Source organism: Macrobrachium rosenbergii, chromosome 56 (genome assembly GCF_040412425.1).
Source record: "Macrobrachium rosenbergii isolate ZJJX-2024 chromosome 56, ASM4041242v1, whole genome shotgun sequence".
NCBI classification, from domain to species: Eukaryota; Metazoa; Arthropoda; class Malacostraca; order Decapoda; family Palaemonidae; genus Macrobrachium; species Macrobrachium rosenbergii.
Genome location: NC_089796.1, coordinates 12,652,527 through 12,675,247, shown reverse-complemented (window position 1 = coordinate 12,675,247; position 22,721 = coordinate 12,652,527). Strand labels below are relative to the sequence as shown.

The 22,721-nt window shown below is 34.9% G+C and overlaps 1 protein-coding gene across 50 annotated transcripts in view; it reads left to right on the top strand.

Moving 5' to 3' along the window:
* LOC136836526 (prominin-1-like) overlaps positions 1-22,721 on the top strand; it is a 420,188-nt gene that overhangs the window by 377,439 nt on the left and 20,028 nt on the right. For 11 of the 50 annotated variants that reach the window (XR_010852417.1, XR_010852416.1, XR_010852418.1 and 8 more), the window contains 13 exons: positions 2,772-2,937; positions 3,138-3,300; positions 3,490-3,633; positions 4,212-4,418; positions 5,310-5,418; positions 6,884-7,018; positions 7,136-7,264; positions 11,080-11,265; positions 11,614-11,772; positions 12,420-12,541; positions 19,719-19,772; positions 20,916-21,050; positions 22,102-22,206. Coding sequence is in view for 45 of the 50 variants with exons in the window: in XM_067100941.1 (XP_066957042.1) it covers positions 2,772-2,937; positions 3,138-3,300; positions 3,490-3,633; positions 4,212-4,418; positions 5,310-5,418; positions 6,884-7,018; positions 7,136-7,264; positions 11,080-11,265; positions 11,614-11,772; positions 12,420-12,541; positions 19,719-19,772; positions 20,916-21,050; positions 22,102-22,206 (1,814 nt within the window). In the remaining 5 variants the exon portion in view is untranslated. Of the gene's footprint in view, positions 1-2,771; positions 2,938-3,137; positions 3,301-3,489; positions 3,634-4,211; positions 4,419-5,309; positions 5,419-6,883; positions 7,019-7,135; positions 7,265-11,079; positions 11,266-11,613; positions 11,773-12,419; positions 12,542-18,570; positions 18,622-19,718; positions 19,773-20,329; positions 20,363-20,915; positions 21,051-22,101; positions 22,207-22,721 lie in introns of all 50 variants that reach the window. The other 39 variants (XR_010852420.1, XM_067100948.1, XM_067100927.1 and 36 more) reach the window with 11 other exon arrangements.

The window sequence follows — 22,721 nt, the reverse complement described above, 5'->3', positions numbered from 1 at the left end:
CTTTTTCTACATTGAGTTAAGCCCCCTATCTTTCTTTCTCAAATAAATTGTGAGAATAGCAACTTAACACAGATTTAGATACCTCACTTTCAGCATCTTTTTAAAAAACTGATCACAGCTAAACAAGATGTTAGGTTGAGGCTTTGAAGTGATAAGTTATCAGTATTTAGGTTTCGATGTTGACCCTAATGGAAAAATATAACCTTTGGTAAGCTGACTCTTCTGTATTTTTTCCATAAAGAAAACAATTTTGGGATCAATTTTGCTGTCATAGCATCTAATCTCAGCTCAATAGTTTCAAAATAGAAAACATTAATCAAAGAATTCCATAAGGCTTATAATTAATTGTGGGTTTTGGTTTTTATGTTTATTTTTAATTCAAATTATGAACCTTAAGTAAAAGCATACTCCTGCTATGAAGCCATTAGTTATTCTTGAAGGAGTTGGAGATATGTTAATGAGATATTTTTTAAATATGCTGATAGTGCTATGCTGAGAGTAAGATTCTCCTTCTATAATTTAATATTGAATAATAGCTATAGCAGCTTGCAGGACACTGGAAGTTTCAGTACAGTACATTTCTAGTTTGTTAGGAATGGGATATTGGAAGAATGTGAGATTATAATCCTCAGTTTTCTGGACAGTTGGTGGGATAGTATTTTGTAAAGCAACCCATTCATTTCATTCAGTGTTCCTAAGTGTTATTTCTTTTCTCTGGATGTCAGGGAGAGTTGTTTTTTGCTAATTTTTTTATGAACATTAGTGTATTGATGAGGGGACGTGAATTTATCATCACATCAAGAAAATTAATATTTTTATGTACTAGAATCAACCGTGGCTAGCATCAGTAAATATATGTTACTCTTATGTTTTCTGGTTTTAGAAGAATGCATTTCTGGTGAGTGTGTGTGTATGTGTTTGTTTGCTTTTAGTTACATGTATATTTTATTAGAGGCTCTTCATTTAGGTTTTTTTTATTCTGAAGGAAAGTTGACTCTGAAAATTTCCAGAGCATACCAAAGTGCACCTTGAAGATTATACACAAGTCAGTGCAAAGTCAGAGGGTAAAATAAAAAAGGTACTTTTTTATTACTGTTTTTATACCTCTACTGTGCTGAAGATTTTCAGTCTGATTTGAGATATTTGGTGAAACTCCACCAGTACCCATGCCTGAGTACTGTATCTTGTCATTCACATGTACACTAGACAACTATTTTCTTTTAGCATTTACAGTATTTAATAATGTAAGTTTTACTATGATGCAGTTGCTGCTTTAAGCTTTTCTGATGCTTCTACATAAATTCAGATTTATTTTGTATTTTGCCTTTACCTGGTAAAGGTAGAGAAATCAGTCCATTAATGTAAACTACTGGTGGGGTGCTTTTACGGGTTACTTTGTGAGATCTATAGTTCAAGTAATCGTAAGAAATAGGATCTGAGAATGGCAGTAATGCTGTTGCTCAGGTGCAGTGATTTCTCAGGTCTAGTTAAATGTTAAACTTTGCAGTTCTGAGTAATTCATTGTGAGGATTTTGCTGCTTTACCTCTTATACCAAGGAAGGGCATAAGTTTAGAGAAGATTGCCATTACCATGAATAGGATTGCTGTAGATTCAGCCTCTATCCAACATTTGCAATAGAGGAAAGATCAGTTCCCCTCTGGTGGAAATTTTTTATTACCAGCTCTAATCTTCCCTTACTTAAAGCATTATTCAAGATTGTTTTAGTTAAGTGAATAGGTTATATTTTAAAAGGCTATTGCTTGATAACATGAATGCATATTTACATCAAGTTAGTACTTGCATATCCACCCTGAAGATAAGATTATAAAGCACTTGACCCCATACAAGGGAAAGGTGGTGTAAAAACGTTTATAATGACAATGATGATAGCAAGGTTGTGGCTCCTTCCTCTTTGCTGTATCTCTCTCTCAGTAACTACTAATGGTACCTACCAATAGTTTGGCTTTAGTGGTGGGTTTTCTCTGCCATTTGGCAGGTGAATGCTCATGTGAACTGTGAAAATCATGTAAATGAGACAATTAAAAATGTTTTGAGGTCATATATTCATTATTTTTTATATTCAGCATACAGTGAATTATTCTTGTGTATGATTTATTAAAAACCAAAATACTGTTTAACCAAATGTAATTTATGTAATTGTAATAATTGATTGATTTTTTGAGCACTAACTTCTAGTAAAGGAAACTTTTACCACAAAATATCAAATATTGAATTGAATTTGCCTAAGCTAAGTATCATAACTTTGCTATAAAATGGTTTGGATGTTTGGGAAAATGCTGAAATCCTTAACATACAACATATCAGTGGTATTGCTAATGGTAATGTGACATAATCATACATGGCATATATAATGGTGATTTAAAGATTTGGTCATGGAATGCCTATTTGCACTTGTTTAATTGATGTATGGGATGTTCCAATCATCAAGGTGTACTTTCAGGTGTCACATCATGGCTTGTTAAGTGTTATTAAATGGTATTGATAGTATTAAGGATTAAGAAAATTATTTAGTTTTGATCAAAATATTAAGACAGTAATATTGCTCTTTATTACAGTAGGTTTGGGTATCTGTGGAGCTTGAAGACATCTTGAATTATATAGCTTGAAAAATAGGTTATTTAAGAAGGGAATAATTTTAAAGTACTGTACATGATTTTGTAATGCTTGAGAATAGCATGGATAATGAAATGTAATCATCTCTTTCAGCATTCCATATAAGCATTGTTTTGTATTTTGATTTTTATTCCAGCTTCCAAATGTAGAGTCAAAACTAGACGAAGTTACTGCGCTAATTGAAAACGATATAGAAATTGTTGTCAAGAGAGGGAAACGTGCATTTGATTCAATTGCAACGGAAATTCAGAATAAAGTACAACGATCTATACCTGAAATCAAGTCAAAAATTGAGGATGCAGGTAGGATATTAAAGGTCTCATACAATATGGTTTTCTATGCAAATTCCCCCTCAGCTTGAAATTCAGCCTTAGTATTATTTTGTGCTCCTTGATGTATTGACCTTCTTTATTCAGGTATTGCTAACATATTATTGGAATTAACTTTTTTTGGTATTAAAAAAACATGAAACAGATGACTTACTTTAACAACATCTTTACAGGTGATCAACTGGAGGATACAGCAGAAAAAATCCACCGTTGGCTCCAACCAGTGGATGTACAGCAACCCATGGATGATGGTACTCCATCCAATAGTAATCTTAAGCTTGTGTATACTGTGATAAGGTCTATACAGGATGGTATTAATGAATATTCCATGTACAGGTAATGCACACATTTCTTTTAGCGGCACTATACTCTTGCTTTGTTTTTATTGAATTTTATCCTTATACATATCAATAGTAAAGTTTACTGTTTTTTATTTTAGATGTTGATGGTAAATATTTATTGATGTCTTTATTTATTGTTAATGAATCTCAAATATAAAAACTATTTTTAATGAAAATTTTTCAGGTACTGGGGCTTTATGCAGTTGTGCGTATTGCTCCTAGTGATTACACTGTGCTTTACCCTTGGTGTTGTGTTCGGCTGTTGTGGTCGACGACCTGATGAAGCTTCATCCTGCCACAAGGCAACTGGTGCTTCCTGGCTCATGTGGTAAGTGTATAGAACTTCTATATATGCTATGAAATTACAGATTTATATTTTAGTGAGTTCTTGTCTTGTGCATTTTAGCTCTGTTGTTTTGGAAACACAGCATGGGAGTAAATGCTGATACTTGTGTCCTACTGTACAGTAATTGGAACACTAAAATTTCAAACCACCCATATCAATTTATCTCTTAAACTTACATTATTGTACTGAATGATCATCTTAGCCCTGGTATATGGGCATTGGCCCTAGTGTATGGCCTTTGGGCATGATCATCTTGGCCCTAGTGTATGGGCTTTGGCCTTGAACATCTTACGTCCATTCATGCAGCCACCCATTAGATTACCAGTATCTTATCCTGCTTAGTTTGAACAGAGGTTGAATTCTTAAAAGTTTTTGAAACTAAATGTAATATTTCAAGTTAATGCTCATAAAAGCTCATTCTCTCTATTACCATTTTTTAGAATTATTTTCTCAAAATTTATTCTGCCAGTTTTTAATTCAAAATATTACTGTATGTGCATTATTCATGTGATTATTTACTGCTCTTGAAAAGTTTACCGAGTCATTTACATTATTTACAGTGGTGTTGGACTGACATTCCTTTTCTCTGCGGTGATCATGATTGCAACAACAGCATTGTTTGTTGTTGGGAGTGTGAGTGACATTCTGGTTTGTGATCCGCTGGGCGATCCCACAAACTCAGAAGTTTTTTCAGTTGTAGAGGAACGTTTTAACCTTAATGATTATTATCCTGCTGGTCAGGCTCCACGTATAACTGAAATAATAAGGTGAGTTTTGATATTAAGAACATATGCTTTCATTTATAATTTTGTTAACCTTTGTGCTTTAGCTTGTACATATAATATAAATAAGCTTATGATAAAGGTTAGCCCACTGCAGACTTAAACAAGGGAATCTTATAAAGGGAGGAAACATTCCCTCCCTTCTTTCTGACGCAAGTGGTCTTCATTTTGTCCAGTATGCCATTTGTGTATGAAAGATGAGAGGAAATGTGCCCCATCTATATGCTAATAAAAGAGTCTCCCTTATTTCATCATATTTCTTTATTATTATGAACAATCATGGAAAGTGTGTTTACCCTCTTTATAATAAGCTTATGTGAGAAGATAAACTAGCATTAGTGATTGGGTGTTGCCAAACTCATTTTTAGTTTAATATTCATATATTAGCTGGTTAAATGTATCATTGTAGGAATGTTTATTGTTTCTGATCCATTTTAAGATTGTGGAGTAGTGGAGGAGTTTTAGAAGTTTAGCTGTACTTCTTATTGTATTTCATAATCATATTTAAGATGTCAAGCATACTAAAATTACCTTAATGTGAAAATTTAAGGGGGAAATTTATTATTTGAGTTTTAGATTTTGCTGTATGTTTATGCTTTATGGTTACTGGAATGTTTGTTAAGCCACATTAAAGTTTTACTTTTTACAGCTGCTGAAAATATATGTTAATCCATTTACTTGTGATGAAATTTTACCAGTTTTAAGGATTTATTGAATTAAATTTCTAATATACAGTGCCATACAATATTTCTGGCTTTTTTTATATATAAGAACAAGTATTTTTGTTCTTGTCTAGATATTAAGATTACTTAGCTGTCCTTTGCTGCAAAATATATTCATTAAGAATTTTTAAGTATTGGACTCATTTTGTTTCAGTAAATGCCACACCAACCAAAGTCTGTATTCTGTGTTAAGCCTTGTCCACATAGACAGCAAGCTAGGTGAACTCCCTCACTACAAGAAGGAATTTAACTTGGACAAAAAGGTAAGTGAAGTTTAGTTACTGTATATTTGATTGATATGAGTGACGGCGCATTTGCCATTAATACAAGTAAAATGGGTTGTCAGATTATTGTGTTAGATAAAACCATGTTGTAGGTACCAAAAGAACCCTTATGATATGCCTAATAGGGGGACTGGCCAAAATTTTCATGGTTTTTCCTCACTGTAATTAATTTTTTGCTCAAGTTTGTTATAATAGTTGTGAAAACAAACAATGGAGTAGGGCCTCCTCAGTTAGGACAGTTTATCTTGTAAGGTTTGTTATAAACGAGCTGGGCTACCTTCAGTTGAAAAAGCAAATGTTTTCGGGTGTTGTGGAATCTAGTAAGCCTGAGGATGGTATAGAAGAAATTGTGAGTGGCATCAGCATTGCCAAGCAAAATGCCTGTCCATGCTTCCCAGTAAAACAAATTGATGTTCATGGCTGGCTTCTCTAGTCATGGCTGTTCTGGTCTCGTATGTGCTTCACATAGCTGCATGGCCTTTAATCACTTGGTTGCATTACCTGTAGGCACTCTCTCCATGGATGTGTTGCCCCTGATTGCATGGCCCATGATCACTTTAGGTTGCGGACATTCCAGATATGATATGCTATAGCAAAATTGATTACTGCCAAGTGTGCAAGTGCAAGGGAAAGTAATATACTATCCCACTCAAAAAAAATGCTGCTGTGCAGTGCACAGCTTGCCTGTCAGTTCATTATAGACGAGATGCCCATTCATGCATGTACAGTAGCATTTCAGGCTTGCTCATGTTTGTAGCATAGGTAGGATGATAAAGGATAATGGCTGATGGGGTGATATGATCACCCACTTAAAAAAAACACAGTACACATGCATAGGTAAGTCAGGTGAGGAGAGGTGTAGCAGGATTGTCTGTTAAGAGATTTGTTTTGCACATGCACTAAGTGCTTTTTCAAGGACTCACACTGTTGATGGGCCTTTTAAATAATGATACAGGTCCTTTGCATTCAGTCTACAGCAATAGGGAACAGGTAAATTTTATAGTATTGGAGTTAGAGGTGAATCAAGTAGCTGATATTAAAGGTAGACACACTGTGTTTTTTGTTTGAATGGCTTACCTCGGCAATGTGGCCTCAAATCTCTCATTTCCTATGTTTTCAGTATATAAAGATGGATATGCAGTTTTGCTTCTTGTTTTAGAAACAGAATTGATTATGGAAATATTAGGCTAGTAAGGCTTTCTGTATGGAAGTAATATCAAGCAAACACAAATGTGCTGTAATATATAAATTATGAAAGTATAACAAATTTATTGAGTGGATCTAGTTTGTGGAAGTAATTCAGTAATTAGTACTCTGTAAGATGTAAGGAATAACTTTTAAAAAGATAATGGCAAAGGAAACCATATCTTACACGTTGTGTATACAGTATAGAAAAGTTAAGTACAGCAAAATAGAAGAAGAAAAATCTCCCTTTCCTTTACAGATTGATCAGCTGAAGCTACAAATCAGTGTTGATACCGATGTAGAAATATTGTCAAGGGATGCAAAGGAACAACTGTGGGAGCTTGCAAATTCCTCCGTAGCAGATAAGGATACTTGGGATTATTACACAGACATTGTAAGTGCAATGGTAATATCATTGTTTATTGCATTTTCATGTTGTATATGCTTTCTTTTCTATGCATTAAGTTTTCATTATTTAGATAAGTTTTAAATAAATTTTTCATAATTCCAGTTGGAGAAAAATGTTTTGACCATTGATCTGATGGAGTTAGCAGCCTTACTGAATCAAACTGCAGATCAACTTCCTACTGGTTACGATAAGGTGTCATTTAAGCTCAAGAATGATGCTCTGTTTTTGGAGGTAAGTTAATTACCATACATTGTCATTTAGTGGGATTAGGATGCACTGACAGCATTATGCATAAGAAACAAATTATTCTTAGTGGCACATCAATTTAATGAACAGTTGGGGTCTGCCTTTCCCATATAAGTGACAAAATCTGATTAGTAACAAAGATTGTTGTTCATCTTACATGATACAGTCCCTGGAGCTAAATCACAGAGCTTAAATAAATTAAGAATCTATTGTAACTAATATTTTGTAATTATCATTCTGTTGAAAATATTAATTTACTTATTCATTTTCAGAGAAATATATTTGCAAAATGAATTACATGTAAATATACATGCAATTAAGTGTGGTACTAAACAGGTTAGCCTAACAAAACATTGCTGATTACAGAAGTTATACCTACTTATACTTACAAGATATTAAAAATAAGTAAAACTCATACAATATAAAAAGAGACCATAAGCACATTTGTGTGATACCAGTGAGACCGTGGGTGCATTGGTCTAGCATAAGACTTTGGAGGTACTTGGATGACTTGCTGGAAGTACTTGGAGGAGTTGCTGGTGACAGCAACAACAGCAGTGTAGTTCTTGTATTACTAGGCTTCAGGATTTAATCTTGACTGGTAGAAGTTGGGCATAGTGCCTTTGAAGATTGGTACATATTTGGGAATGAACATCTGCAAGGTCGTAGCCCAGGTTCAATAGGCAGAGGACAGGACCAGGATATTATGCTTCTTGATTCATTAGATTTGGCTGTGCCTGTACCCTCTGCCAAACTGTAACAGTCCCCTGTTGGTATCTTGTACCTTTATAAGCTCATCTGACGCAGCTGCTTCAGGTTGAGATTACCGGCCAATGAAGAATTAGAGGAATTTATTTCTGGTGATAGAAATTCATTTCTCCGGTATAATGTGGTTCAGATTCACAATAAGCTGTAGGTCCCGTTGCTGGTAACCAGTTGGTTCTTAGCCATAAAATAAGTCTAATCCTTTGGGCCAGCCCTAGGAGAGCTGTTAATCAGCTCAGTGGTCTGGTTAAACTAAGGTATACTTAACTTATTTAACTCGTATGGTACTGGGCAGTCATGTTAACTAGTATAATTTTTCAGATGATTACCCAGTTTTAACCTCAAAGAACGTTGTGGAGGATTTTCAGCAATGGATAGACCCTGATTACATCTCATGGGAAGTGCGTGACTGGTTCTTGGCATGTGCAGGACAAGAGACTTCACACCAGCTTCCTTGACCTAAAGGCCATTTTATTAGGCCTCCTGGAATTTGTTCCATCAGAAGGGAAAGGTTCTCAGGATAATGGCATACTTAAGAGATCTGGGCAGCATAAGCTGTACAGTCTTTGTCATCTGGCAGTGGACAAAACCATATAATGTAGTCTTGAGCCTAAAGCCAGTCTCAGTAAGGCACTTCATGAATATAGGCATCCTCAGCTGGAGTTGTCCATGGCTCGTGACCTTGGGACATGCCACAGATAGATCTCTCTACCTTTACTTCACTGTCCCAGTAATTGTTGACCTCCTGTTTCTTTGTCACCAGTTGAAGCTGTTTTATGTTTCATTTCCGCCATTGAACAGGTATTCAGGAGATTCTGCAGATTGAGGAGATTGATTTAACTTTTTGAGAAAGAGATTCCACGAAGATTGCTTAACTGTCCCAGGTGGGATTTGGCACTGATTCTTGGAGTCTCTCTAAGTTGCTGTACAAACTTCTTCAGGGTCTTCAGTGAGCTGTATGCACTTCCTAGCAAGGTTACACATGCAAGAGGATGGTTATCAGTCTGTCATTATCACAAGATTTTGTAGCAAAGAATCAGTCATGATAGATTGCACTACTGAGCTTTTCACCATTCCTTCCTTATCCTCATTTGAGTGATGAAAATGCCTACTACATTGTCCTGCAAGAGCCATCCAGCATTGCATTAAAAGACCTAGAAGTTTACAGGCTAAAACTCAAGGCTTTTCTTATTTACAGGTCAGTAGAAATAACAGATATTCAAGAAAACCATTTCATATTAGTTGAGTCAAATCATCCTTTGCACCTATAGTTCGTTTACTTTTCTAAGATCGCTAGGGTGGGGACAGGAAAAGAATACAATGCTGCCATATCTATTTACCCCTTTTAATCTCACCCTTGAGGTTAATCCCTTGTTTACAGCGTTACCTGAGATCTGTCATTTACTGTACTTCGTTTTCTAAAGAAACAGCGTTTAGTAAATTTTGGTTGTTCTCAATGATTTTTCTTTCTTTGTGTGCTTAATGAAACAATAATCATACTTCTTATAATATCATAATGTTTTTAATGCATCACCACTTAAAATTTGTGAGGGTGGTTTAGCAGGAATGGCTTTTTAAGCCATTTGATTATTATCCGTATTCTATTTTAGCTGTTATTTACTGGTTGTGTGATTAGATTTTTTCAGTGCCTGTGCAGGTTAAATAAACTATTCATCATATAGGAGAGAAAAATAATTTACCATTACTGTAATTACACAGCCCCTTCTTGTTTCTGAGAGTGAAGACGCTCCAAGAGTGGTGGAGAGATCTGATCTGCTTTGGCTATCCTTCGGGCTCTCCATACTGTCCTTTGGTGACACTCACTGGCTGCATAAGGTGACCACCGTTGTTGTTCTTAATCGAGCAGGCCTTTTAAATGCCATCACTGACCACATGTCAGCGAAATTGAGGTTTGGCAGCGACGGCCAAAAATTATGCCACATTTATTTATTTTATTTTTAAATAAATGAGGTTTGTACGGAAGATGTGTGAAGTCAAATATGTTTTCGTTGTTACCTTTAAATGAATAACGTTATTTTTATTTCGTTTGAGGAGGCTCTAACAAGGCAAAATTTGTAATCATAACAATGAGATGTTTGACACTGCAGGAATTCCTTAATTGCCCCACTCTACCAATCTTAGAAAGGTAAACGAACTATAGAGGGGTATGTCAGGGACAGGACAAGAATGAGAATTCACAAGATTAGAGTCCTCTCAGTGTTAGTAGTTTTTAAACATCATGGTTATAGCATTAGTACAAGAAGCAGGTACCGTATAATGGGTTTCAGTCTACATTTAAAAATATTTACTTGAGGATTAATATACAAATAGGTAAATATGTTCTCATTTGGACTGGAATTCGTGGCTTGATGTAGTGAGATTTCATTTTTCCTCTTAATTCATCCTCATCTAGACATTCATAATTTCAAAAGACAGAATCTTCCAGGGTTATTAGCCTCTGTCTCGCTTGAATGGTGAATGGTTGTTGACAATGAGAATATATCACACCACTTCAAGCACCTTGTTTTACATTTTATGGACTTTCAGGTACTTTAAATAACCTTCTTGAGTTATCTGGGCTGTGGTGTCTTGACTCAGACAGCCTCCAAATGTTCTCCTGGATCCATCAGAGACATGCAAGCAACCTGGGCACTCAGGTTCTCTGCATCCCACCAGATTTATGACTGTACTGTATATGATTGAAGGGTTTGCCATGTAACAAAACTTGGAGTTTTAAAACACAAAATGTGCTTGTATGAAAAATGTATGTTTTTATACAAACCCAACAATCTATACTGTATTTATTCCCACTTATATGGTTAATGTGGAGGGTAGCCGGTTTTTTATGGTGGATTCAGGTAGCATGTGCATGAACAATTGCCACTCTTCTGTGGGGGAAACAAAAGACTGTTGGAAATTCAAGACCACAAATGAGGGATATATGTGAATGATGTGTTTGTATGAAGACACTGTTTTTACTTTGAAAACTGTTTTTTTTTATATTGCAACTATTGTCTACATTATGTCACTTACAGGGATTGCAACGATGGGTGTCATCCATTGGTTCCCTAACAAGAAATCTCAAGTCTACAACAGCACGTCTTAATGAGCATCTCAAGTTCAACAAAACAAGCCTAAGAGAAGCTATTGGGGATCTTATTAGCCAAGCTGAGTTTGCCCAACACTATCTCAGAGTAAATGGGTCTCGTGAGGTGACTGAGGTAAAGAGTCTGATATTTTCTCCTTCAATAAAGAAGAAAGTACGTTTTACTGAAATACATTTTAATATGAAAATTGTCTCTCTCTGTTCTAGCTGTTCTACTTTGTTAGCAGCTAGAGTTTACTAGGAAATAATGTCATATATTCATATTTTCTGTAGTTCTAGTGAAGGAAAAATCTCTATAATTCATTTGTTTAGATAATTTGTTCACTTATTGTCAAGTAATCTTCCTTTGCTTTGAAAATTCTGACCTTTTCATTGCTCTGACTTCTGGTAGCAGAAATCTCGGGTGTAAAACTCCTTAGCAGTAATAAGAAAATTTTATTATTGATTAATTTTTTCATTTCAGCTTGTTGAGCGGTTCTCACAAGACTTTTTGGCTGATGTAGATGAGTATGTGTGGCATGTAAAGTCTGCTGTTACCCATGATGTAGGACGATGTGGTCCTATGTCATCAGCTTACAACACAACTATAAATGCATTATGCAAAGATATTATGTATCCCTTTGTAAGTTTGAAACACAAATCTTTCTGTAACTTGCTTAGAATTACTCTATGTTGAGAGCTGAATCTTTCTTACTGAATTTTTTTAATTGGGTGCGATAAAAATCTAGTATATACATAACAGTAACTTGCTTTTAGAAGTATGCTTTCTACATCATGATGATGAAGCTTAACATTTCTCATTTTCCCCTTGTCAATTGAGAGAAATGGGGTGACTCTACTATTTAACTTAGACATCAAAGTGAAAAACAAGTTGAAAGAACATATTTACTTGTGAAGTGTTAAGGGTTTTAACTCAGTGGTTTGATTAAGTTACTTAGTCATAAAAAGATTTTATTCCCTGCATTATGTGATATTGCATTTATTATAATCAGCCATGTGAGAGCTTTGTTCTTATTGAATATGATTTTTGCTAATGATTATTGCTTGTTACTTTTTATCAGACAGTTATTTATATAGTATTTTTCAAATAGTAAAAATTCAGGTGAATTTAGTAGTTCATGCCACTTGTCACAGTAAGTTGTTTTGTAAGCAGTGTATTTTGTGGCACTGTGTTTTTATATATCTGTTTCTATTTATATATATTTAATAAAGTATAAATTAAGTTTTTTGCCATTTTCTTTTGTAAAGAAGTAATGTTTTTATTTTCAGAATGGATTCTGGGCAAGTGTTGGTTGGGTATTCATTTTCTTCTTGCCCGCGATGATTTTAGCAGTGTATCTCTCATCCCTCTACCGCAAGACAGAACCATATCCAGGACCTCTCAATGAATCGTAAGTTGATTGATATTAATTCTGTACTTATAATGCTTGCATATGTTAAAAATGAGAAAATAAAATGCCAGTAATGTTTAGTAGTCACTTTCATGAATTTATTAACAAGTGTGTATCAGTTAGTTAATTCATAAAAGGAATTATCCACCGTATAGATGATGTTCACATACAACTTTATTCAGGACTGTGTATAATGATGTTTGGCAAGAGTATGGCTTGATTTACATCTAGCAGTAGAGATGTTCAGTACATACAACAAAACAACCATGGCATTTTATGTTGATGTTTGGTTTGGTGTTGTTATGGTAGATAAGATGTCAATATGTTGTAGGGGTGCCATTCAGAGCAGTATCTTCACAAAATTAGATATGCTTATTATTTAGTGTAGCGAAGTCATAGATGCACTCTTGCACTCTTTAGAAATTATTTAGCACATTAGTGAAATCACAATATTCAGGGGATTTTCTTTTCTTAGAAACACATCATCTAGTCAAAGAGTATTTTAAGGTTATATTAATAGAATATCAAATGAGAAAATATAGTCCTCTCTTATACACTTTCTCTTGGTATTTTGTTGCATGAGGTGAAAGAAGGAAAATGTCCTTGCTGTCATTTTATTTTGTTTTTCCCATGAACACTTTTAGATGTAGATCAACATAGACCTGGTAAATATATTCAGGTAGAAAATAATGGTATAGTATACATATGTAAAACTGAATCTATAAATGTACTTTAGATTTCTGTAATTATTCTTTGTTCTTATTTTTGGGGAGACTATTTTTCATGAACTTCATAATTTTTCATGAGCTTCATAATTACTAATAAAGCTAATTATATTTTAAAATGACATTTTTTGGTCATTTGATTAATCAATAAATTTTATTCTGATGGCAATAAAAAGTTGAGGTCTAATTTACAGTTTAGCTGTTCTCACTGTCAGAAATACCCCTGAATTTCTGGGGCTTAACTTTAGCAGCTAAGTTCTTTTTTGTAGTTTGTGCAAATTGTCTTCCTATTTGTTCAATAGATATGTGGTTTTTCCCTGTAAAAAATTCAGATTTAATCAGTTTTACTCTTTTTCCATGGGTTTCTTTTGTTTACATTAGGATGATGTATTTGTGGATGACCTTTGATAAATATCCATACTTGAACATTTGTGTGGTTCTTTAACTCTTGGACTTCAAGGATAAGTTGTTGGTTAGGCATAACTGTAGTTGTACACTAAATTAAATGAAGGCAATAGCACCTAATATTTGATGGGTTCTCAAACATTCATATTGGGTGAAGTTAGTGTAAATTAATGGTGTCAACTTTAATGAAAACATTTGGCCAAACTTTTCACAGTTCCTGAGCTTTATGTTTTGCAGTATTTCACCATTTCAAGGCAACTATTGAGAATTATAAAAAAAAGATTTTGACAAAGGAAAAATCTATTTCTGGGTAGGGGCCTGTGTCACCCAGTGAAAATAATCCATTCAACAACTTATTTCTGTGCAATTCCGTTTACTAGATACCAGAGAAAAGCTAAATGTAAAGCTGGGGTTACTACCCCAGAGCGAGCTCCAAGAAATGGAGTCGTATGGTAAAGGGTGAGATTGTCACAATCATGGACCCTGCCCTATAAAGATTCCCAATGTCAAAAGTCCCAATGAGAGAGGTGCCGATACAAGCCCATGCACTACTACGCGGACTGTACACAAGGCAACACTAGTCGCATTCCATGTTAGCACCACCCACTAGAATGATGTTTACCATGGGAGGAGAAATGAAAAACAGGGTGGGTCACCGGGTGACCACGGCCCCCTCCCCAGAAATAGATTTTCCTTGTCAAAATCCTTTTCTGGATTGGGTCCCGTGTCAGCCGGTGAAATAATAACAGAGAAATAAACATCATTCTTATGCTATTAAAGAACGTAAATAGAGACGTTGAAAACTAGGAGAATTCTACCTGAACATTAGTAAGGTCCTCTAAATTCATGTAATGAAAATAATGTAGTGGTCACCGTCTAAGATCATGAGCTTTAATTGAACCTGAATAGGCTTGTATTAAGAAAATACTTTCTGCCTAATAGCAGACACAATTGTGACCCCCTTTTTTTAAAAAGGGGATCTGACAAAATTAGAGGTCTGTCTAAAAAAAGCCTGTAAAAAAAGGAGAAAACTGGGCACAGAAACAGACCTTGTAAAAGGGGAGTACTTTCCAGATGACCACCAAAATGAGGACCTTCAACTGTAGATAGAAAGTTAGGGTGAGGAATTACGCCCAACACTACCCCTGATGAGGAAACCAAAATGATTAGTACCGCTAGACAGGGCAGACAGTACAGGAAAACTAACACTAGAAGCTAAGCTGATTAAAAATTTTGGGTCTTCCCCAACAAGGAAAGAGTAGAACAAGATGATTGTTGGTTTACGAGAAGCTAGCTCCGATACATTACTCAAAGACCAGAGCAGAATGTGGACGGAATACTGGTCTCCGAGACTGAACACAGACCTTGGGGATGAAAGTTAGAGCCTGTGAGTCTGGTTCCAACAAAACACTTTCACGGGGCCAATGCGGCATCATTTACTGTAACCGAAAACTATGTGAAGAGTGCTGGATTGTAAACTGCAGAACCATACTGCAGTAGACTGGATCCACTTGACTGATTTTTAGGAAAACAGTAATAACAGGACCAAAGATCAGTTTCCTCTAAACTGTAAGATTCATAAAAAGACCACAAAGCCAGGGCATCAGAACTTTGAGGGGGCTGACACAGGCTGAGTTTATACCAGTCGTGACAGCTTGATAGTTTGTGGCTGGTGGGTTGCAAACAGACCCCTACTTCAGGTCCAGGAAAAGGTCACAAGACTACCTGAATGACACTCCGTCTAAGGACTATTCCGACACCAGGGGAGGCCCTGGATAGGGAAAAAGTAGTGACCTTTTGGACCCCTACGAGAGGGTGGCAGACAGAGCACTTGTGTATGTTAGTTATGAAGAATGGACCATAACCTGAATGAAACAACTCGAGTTCGAACCCACTTGTTTCACATAGCGCACTATTGCTGTTTTGTTCAGAACCAGCCTAAAATGAAGCCTCTTGGGAGGAAGAAGTTTCCCAAGGACAGAAGACTGCCACAGCCACTCCAAAGCGTTAATTAACAAAATTCAAAAAACATCCGAGCACAAAAAGGTCAAAACTTAAATGTACCAATGAAAATCATGTTCCCATAAGCTTAGAGAAGTGAGAGTCTAAAATAAGGCAAAATAAAGCCAAAATAACAAACTCTATTATGCCTTTCAGGCATGTGGAGTTCCTTTCATTACTGTTGCCAGAAGCCTCAGAGGGAGGCATAATCCTTAACATTTTATTGCTTTGAAAAGTGTGTTGCTGCCTTCAAGAGCAAGTTTTCTGTGTTGATTCCCTATTTCAAGTCTACCCACCTGAGACTAAACAGATGTACATTTAATTAAAAAGATGAAATGTAGCAGCACCTTCCTTAATCTCAACACTGTAATCATGTATGGGGTAACTTAACAGAGATATTTGGATGCATTCTTTTCATGCTGTTGTAAGATATTGGAATAAAATTAAGCACTCACTCAAGTTCCATGTCTCTTCTCAATATTGAAATACTGCAGTGGCTAGGTGTTTCACTCACTTCTTGATCAGTTATTTTTTCTCTACAAAAAGATTTATATAGAGTTCAGCGTATTTCCACGCATTTTGACTTCTTTTTAATGTAGTATAAATTTACCACCTTTTCTGCATATCACTTTTAAGTATGCATTTGTTAACCTTGTATCCCTCTCATTTTTTATTTTAAATGACCAGAATACTTCATTTTGTCTGATCAGGCAATGAAACATTGTCTGGTTCCTTAGTATTACTTTTCTTGAAGGTATTTTCTCTAAACACCTTCATGAAATGGAGGGACACCTTTTGGCATTTTCTTTGTTTTGATTGTATTGAGGTTTTTGCTAACTGAAAGTTGTCCAACTGTTTTTAATAGTGTGTATAGCCATATAAATCTTGAAGACTAATATCAGAGAAGGTGCATTCTGATTAGTTCACAATGGTTTGTTCAGCATTAAGTAAAGTGTGACGAAACTTGTCATAGAGAGCAAGAAAACTCATTTTACATTAACCCCATAAAGGGAAGGCTAATACATATAAAAATGTTTAATATAAAGATGATACTTATGAATATTTCTTATACAAACCATTACTTTACATAGGTTATCCTCCTTAATATGTCATTGGCCAGGCAGTATAGAGTTTGACAATCTTGAATGAGGACATGCAGACTCCCATAAAGGGCACTCACTGACAAAGAGTTGAGAACTGTAATGGCAGTCTAAGTGATCTGGCCACTGCTTGAACATATAATTGAACTTTGTGTTAAAAGAATGGCTTTTCTGCAAATAAGTATAAGAAATGTTTATTTAATTTTAAGATATATTTAAGGAGCCTGTTTTGCCAAGGTACTTTCATCAGATGTATGTTGTTGCAAAATTTTCTCTGCCATTTTATGGAAAAATAGTAAACTATTTAATGTAGACAGGCAGAGCTCAAATTTAAGAGGAAATAAAATTAAGATATCTTCAGAAGTTGTAATCTAAAAGGTTTGGGAAATTTTTTTTTTCAAGTTTGTGTAATTTTTAAAATGGTCATGAAGCCACTTTCAGCCATTTGTCTTTGATTCTGGTGTCTTTTCCAGTTTTTGTTATTTCTTTGCCAAGCAGGCTTTATTGTCTTGTGCTTTTTAGGTGTGTTTTGAATATTCCATATCTTGGACTTCTCATTTTATTGTTAAAACTATTCTATTTCTCTATTCTTATACCTTTTTTATTCCTCATTGTGGGGTCTGAAGTACATTTATAGTTTATTTTTTTTTATTTCTTTAGTAACATTAGGAACAAACTTTTAACTTGTTAAAAATATTGCTGTTATTGTATACATGAATTTTTGAGGTACAGTATAGGGAAATATTTAGGAGATAAATAAACTTTACTGATTTATAAATGGTGTATAAGTTACAGCCTGCATCACTTGTACTGTATGTTAAAAAAAAATACAGACACTGTATTAGGATGTTTATTAGTTAAGAGTACTTCATAGTATTAAATACCAAGGGAATGAATACTGTGATAGCTTATGCATGAATTATTACTCACTACCCATGACAGCAAGAAGAGTGAATAAGTTTTTGGCCGCTGTTGAATGTTACTGCTTCAGTAAATCTTGAAATTGTTTTGCTTCATGCATGTAGTTGATGATTCTGTGATAATTAATAACATTAATTGAAGTGCCATGTTTTAGTTATGTTTATTCCCTTTAAAATTTTCATTTCCTTCTACCCTCCCCCCTTGAGCTCTAGGCTTTGAAATAAGCATAACACCATGGAAATGATGGAAGTTTCAATTACATGGTCATTCAGAATTTTAGTTCATCACAGATGTATTTGTTAAGTCATAGACATTGCTTTAGGCATTTGACCCATAGGTAGTTCTCTTAGTTCAATGCCATATCTGATAAACCATGTAGGATAGCTGCCCAAAATTTTTGTTTAAAAAATAAAGAGGAACTATCAGTGATTGAGTACTTTTAAAGTTCAGTTTCAGAGTTTATGGGATGACTATGCCATCTTGCAGCAGATGTGATTTTAAAGTAGCATTTGATAGTTTCTCTCAGTTTACAATTACCCTTTGTTTACAACAGATGTTTTCATTGATGTTTGTAGTGATAGTCTCGTATTATAATTTTAATAATAGATTTAGATTTTGATGTAGTGTGGCGGTAAGTGCATGTGGAAAGCTGCAGTCAGGTATTTGTGAAACTAAAATTTCATTCATAATTGTTCATTTCTGCAAGATAATGTTTAATCTTAATATCACTGTACTGTAGTTTTGCTTTTGAAAAATATGAAAGATTTTCTATTGAGATTTATTGACTGCAGTCATTGCACATCCGACGTTTTGTAGGAGAAACTCCGCCACTGTACATGTAGTTTAGTATATTAACATCGAGATATTTATTTGACAGTGAATACTTGTATGATGCGTATGATGAGAGGAACAGCTTTCCTATGTCCAAGTGAGTATGTTAGCACACACAGATATAGGAATTAATATGTGTTGTCTTTTTGAATGTGTTACTGTTATTATTTCAAAGGATTTAGTAGGTAGCCTCGTAGCACACAGTCTCAACGCTGCACATGCTCTGTCTTTGCATAGGTAACTCCATGTGGTAGCTGTGTTAAGTAGCAACTGAGAGAATGTTTCAAGTTTTTTCTTTTCCTTAAGCATCTTACATGGTATCAAACAATAAATTGGTACCTTTTAGGTTTTATAATCCAGATCATTTTTGGAAATATATTCTACAGTATTTCTTTTTCTTCCAAATTAAAGGATCTCTCTCAGCTTTTGAAGGCTATTATTTGTGTGATAGCTTTACTGGTCTATCTATCAGTGAATTACATAAATTATCCGATATGTAAATCTGACATTTTCATTTTATTGCAATTACCCCTCTATTTTTAACTGGTAGTGATAATTGGAAAATGTATCAGGATCCTGTTACACTCCCCCCCCCTATCTATATGCATTTCTGATATTTTATCATTGCTGTTTTGATCATTTCAACATAGCTTGCAGTTGTTAATGTTAGATAAGCAAATGATGAATGAATTATGTATACTTTCTCAATATTCCCTCAAATTTTTAATTTTCATTTGCTCTCTCATGTTAATGTGTAGTGTTTTGTATATTTATGTAATCTGATCTGGGTTATTAAAATCTTATAGATAAGCTGGACGTTTTAAGATTTGGACATCGTAGAAATAAAATAGCAAGTACAGTACTTAAGATAAACTTGTAGTTGCTGTAAACATGGGTTGCAAATGGGATTGAAATCTTCATGGAAATAGGGGCTGTGAAAAACAAATGCCCAGTTTAGAGTAGATCAGCAGTACAAAACAGATTCAAGAGTGGGAAAAACGGCTGTTGATTAGTGTGCAGATGAGGCCTTTAAAATTATATACAATAGTTTTTGACTCTCGGTGGAGGTGGTGGTGACGGAACTCTTAACCTTTCAATTCTTTTTTCTCTTTTGATGGTTGTGGTTGTGAAATTACTTAAAACTTTGTTTGGCCGATTGCTTCTTGTTTTAATGGGGTAATGCTCTCTCACCAGCCAAGAGTCCATGTATGACGCATATGCTGAGAGGGACAACATCCCCCTCACCACGTAAGTAAAGTGGTGTGTGGCTTGCATGATGCTCATTTGCTTCCTTGCCTAAATACAATGTCTTAACCCTCCCTCCCCTTTCATTGTCAGAACTCATGGTTCTGTTGGTGATATGAATGCTTCCCTCCACTGAATGTCCTTAATTTCTCTAATATTGTATTAACTAATGGAATTGGTTTTTTAATGTTGCCTATTTTACAGTGTCTCGTCTGTGGCCGTTCATGATCACTTAGAATTAATTTTAAAAATTGTTTTGAGTTTTTTCCATTGTTGAATTACTACATGTCAGTAGGTGTTAATATTTTGACACAATGTATATGTTAAATTTTAAAAATTCATACAAGTATATGATTTCTCAGCTCCATGGCTGTTTCCTTTATATTTACCATGGCTCATCTCCCATCCATGTTTTTTTTGTTATTTTTATGCATTGTGAGCTAGATGGATTTTGTGGAATGAGTGTTTTTTACAGTTTCTTTAAATTAGAAGATTTGATGTATGAACCCATAATGCCTGCTTTTTATTACATCAATAATTTTCTTCTCTTCAACCTGAAGAAAGACACTGGAAAGACGTCTCATGATAATCAGGTGATTGATAGCTATTCTGGTTTTTAGCTGAAAAAGGAATATGCTTACAGTAATCCCTCTGGTTTTTACTTGTGCACTGTTTTTTATTAGGCTTTATTTTGACCACTGTTTACTAACTATTGATCATAATTTGTAGTTTGTATGTTTTCCATGGAAATGTATGAGCTGTTTTCATACAAATGTTGCTAATAACCCTGGCATGCTGTCCTTTGGTTTTAATTGCACATTTTATTCTTGTGTTAATAGAATATCACAGCCTACAGCTTGGCAAGCTATAAATGCGAAATGGATTATTTTATAATTAACAAAAGGAAAATAATTGCTTGTTGGTGTAGTTTTCAACCTCAAAGCTTTTTGTAGGAAATAATTATTAGAGGCTAGGTATGGCACAAATAGGATAGTTCTCACAATATTTTTTGTTTGGTTTTGGTTTTACATCAAACTTTTATATGAGAAAACACATTTTGATTTATTGATAAACTGTAGACATGACTAATTGTAACCAACCTCATACCTAATAGTATGGAAAATTTATACATTTTTGTTTCTCAAGTGGTGCTTATGACAAGAAGCAGCGTCGTCGCTCCCGTGACTTTGAGGGACACGTAAGCAGTAGCTACACAGCTGATCAGCCATACATTGGTTCCCGCTCGTCTCCCCAACGCACTGAATATAATAATACTTCTGAGTAAGTTTTTGCTTTACAGTTTTGCCTACTCATTGTGCTAGCCTGACATAGTTAGCTATAATAATTTTCTCAGTTTTATTTGATAGGGAATTTAATATAAATGCTGCCAGGGATGGTTAAACATCACAATTTTTACACAGGAAACATATTTTCTACATCTGACTGCTATGCATTTTCCGCGACTTCTAGCTCTTACCTGAAGGTGAGATTCACCTTTTATGCGAAATTGTTTCTCTTTGATTTTCTCCCAAGTAAGGATTCAGCTTGCAAATGTTTTGGCTACAAGCTCTTTCTTAAGGCTATATTCTGTTTAAGCATTTGGTTCAGACAGGACTTTTACATTCATTAGCTTGAGATACTGAGTGTACGAATGTTATTGTTGCTTGACGTATGATCTAGGTAACACTGTAAGTGACCCAGCACCTTGTTGCTTATTTATTTGACTCGGGATGACTGGTAAGCAAAATACTGCATCTCAAGCTATTTTACTTTGATTTGGATAAGCAAGTTGGTGTTGGATGAGTAGTTCACTAACTCACCATACATTTTTTGCCTCAAAACACAAAAGTCACTGCTAATGTTTGATTAGGGAACTAAGGGATCAGAGTTTACAACACCACAGTTATACCTTGTTACTGAGAAGGATAACATACTGACATACTAAACAACCTGTAACATTTATTCCTAAGACAGTCTGTTGAAGATATGGGGTTTAGGTGTGAAGGCATAAAATATTCTCATTTACAGTATTCTTATTGCAATGATCTTTTGTTCTATATCTTTAGCATTGCTGTGTTGCAGTTTAGTTATAGTTATTTATGTTAATAATATAAATATGCAAAGATAGTTTAGGAAGAACTGATAATATATTGAATTAAATATATGAATTTATTGTCAAGGATAATAGCCTCCAGAGTATATAATGTATGTAATTAGTGATATTACTGTACTGTGGAGGGGTCTTTGATAACAAGGTGTAACTGTAGTCGTAGTAGAAGTAGTTGAATGTAGGTATGGTCGTGTCAGTTTGCATATCTGTGTGTGCACACAGCTGGGCAGACTACCCTCCAAGCGGCGGCCCCCCGCGCTACTCCAGTCAACCCAGCCTTTCCCCGGAGTACGAGAGACCGCCGCCATATTATTATCCCGGGCCTGGGTAAGTAAATGTTGCACTGCATAATTTGTGTGGCTGTTGGTTTGTCTGTCTGGCTGTTTCTGGTAGTAGGTGTTTGTTTTATAGATTGTGTACTTGGAATATGTTCTGGAATTGCAAAGAGTTTTTTTTTGTTTTGTTTATTTTTTTGGCTGCTAATGATTTTTCAAATAGTTATCATGCTATTCTGTGTAAAGAGTGAAATGTTCTTTGAATATAATATTTACTGAAAAAAGAGACTACACCTCTTCCTCAAAATTTTTTTTTTTGCAGTTTAGTTGTTATAATTCATTGCAAATGATATGGCCCATTTAGTCATGTGAGAATGATTCTTCTCTAGGTATTCATGACTTACACAGTAATTTTCTTGGACATACATGTATATATGCTGTCATGCACTATTGAAAGTGCATTGTGTTATGTATATATACTATTGTATGTGAAATATATAAACACATCCAGTGTCCAGGTCTTCAGTATTTTTATCATGTCATTTAGTAATGCTTAAAGATTTCTAG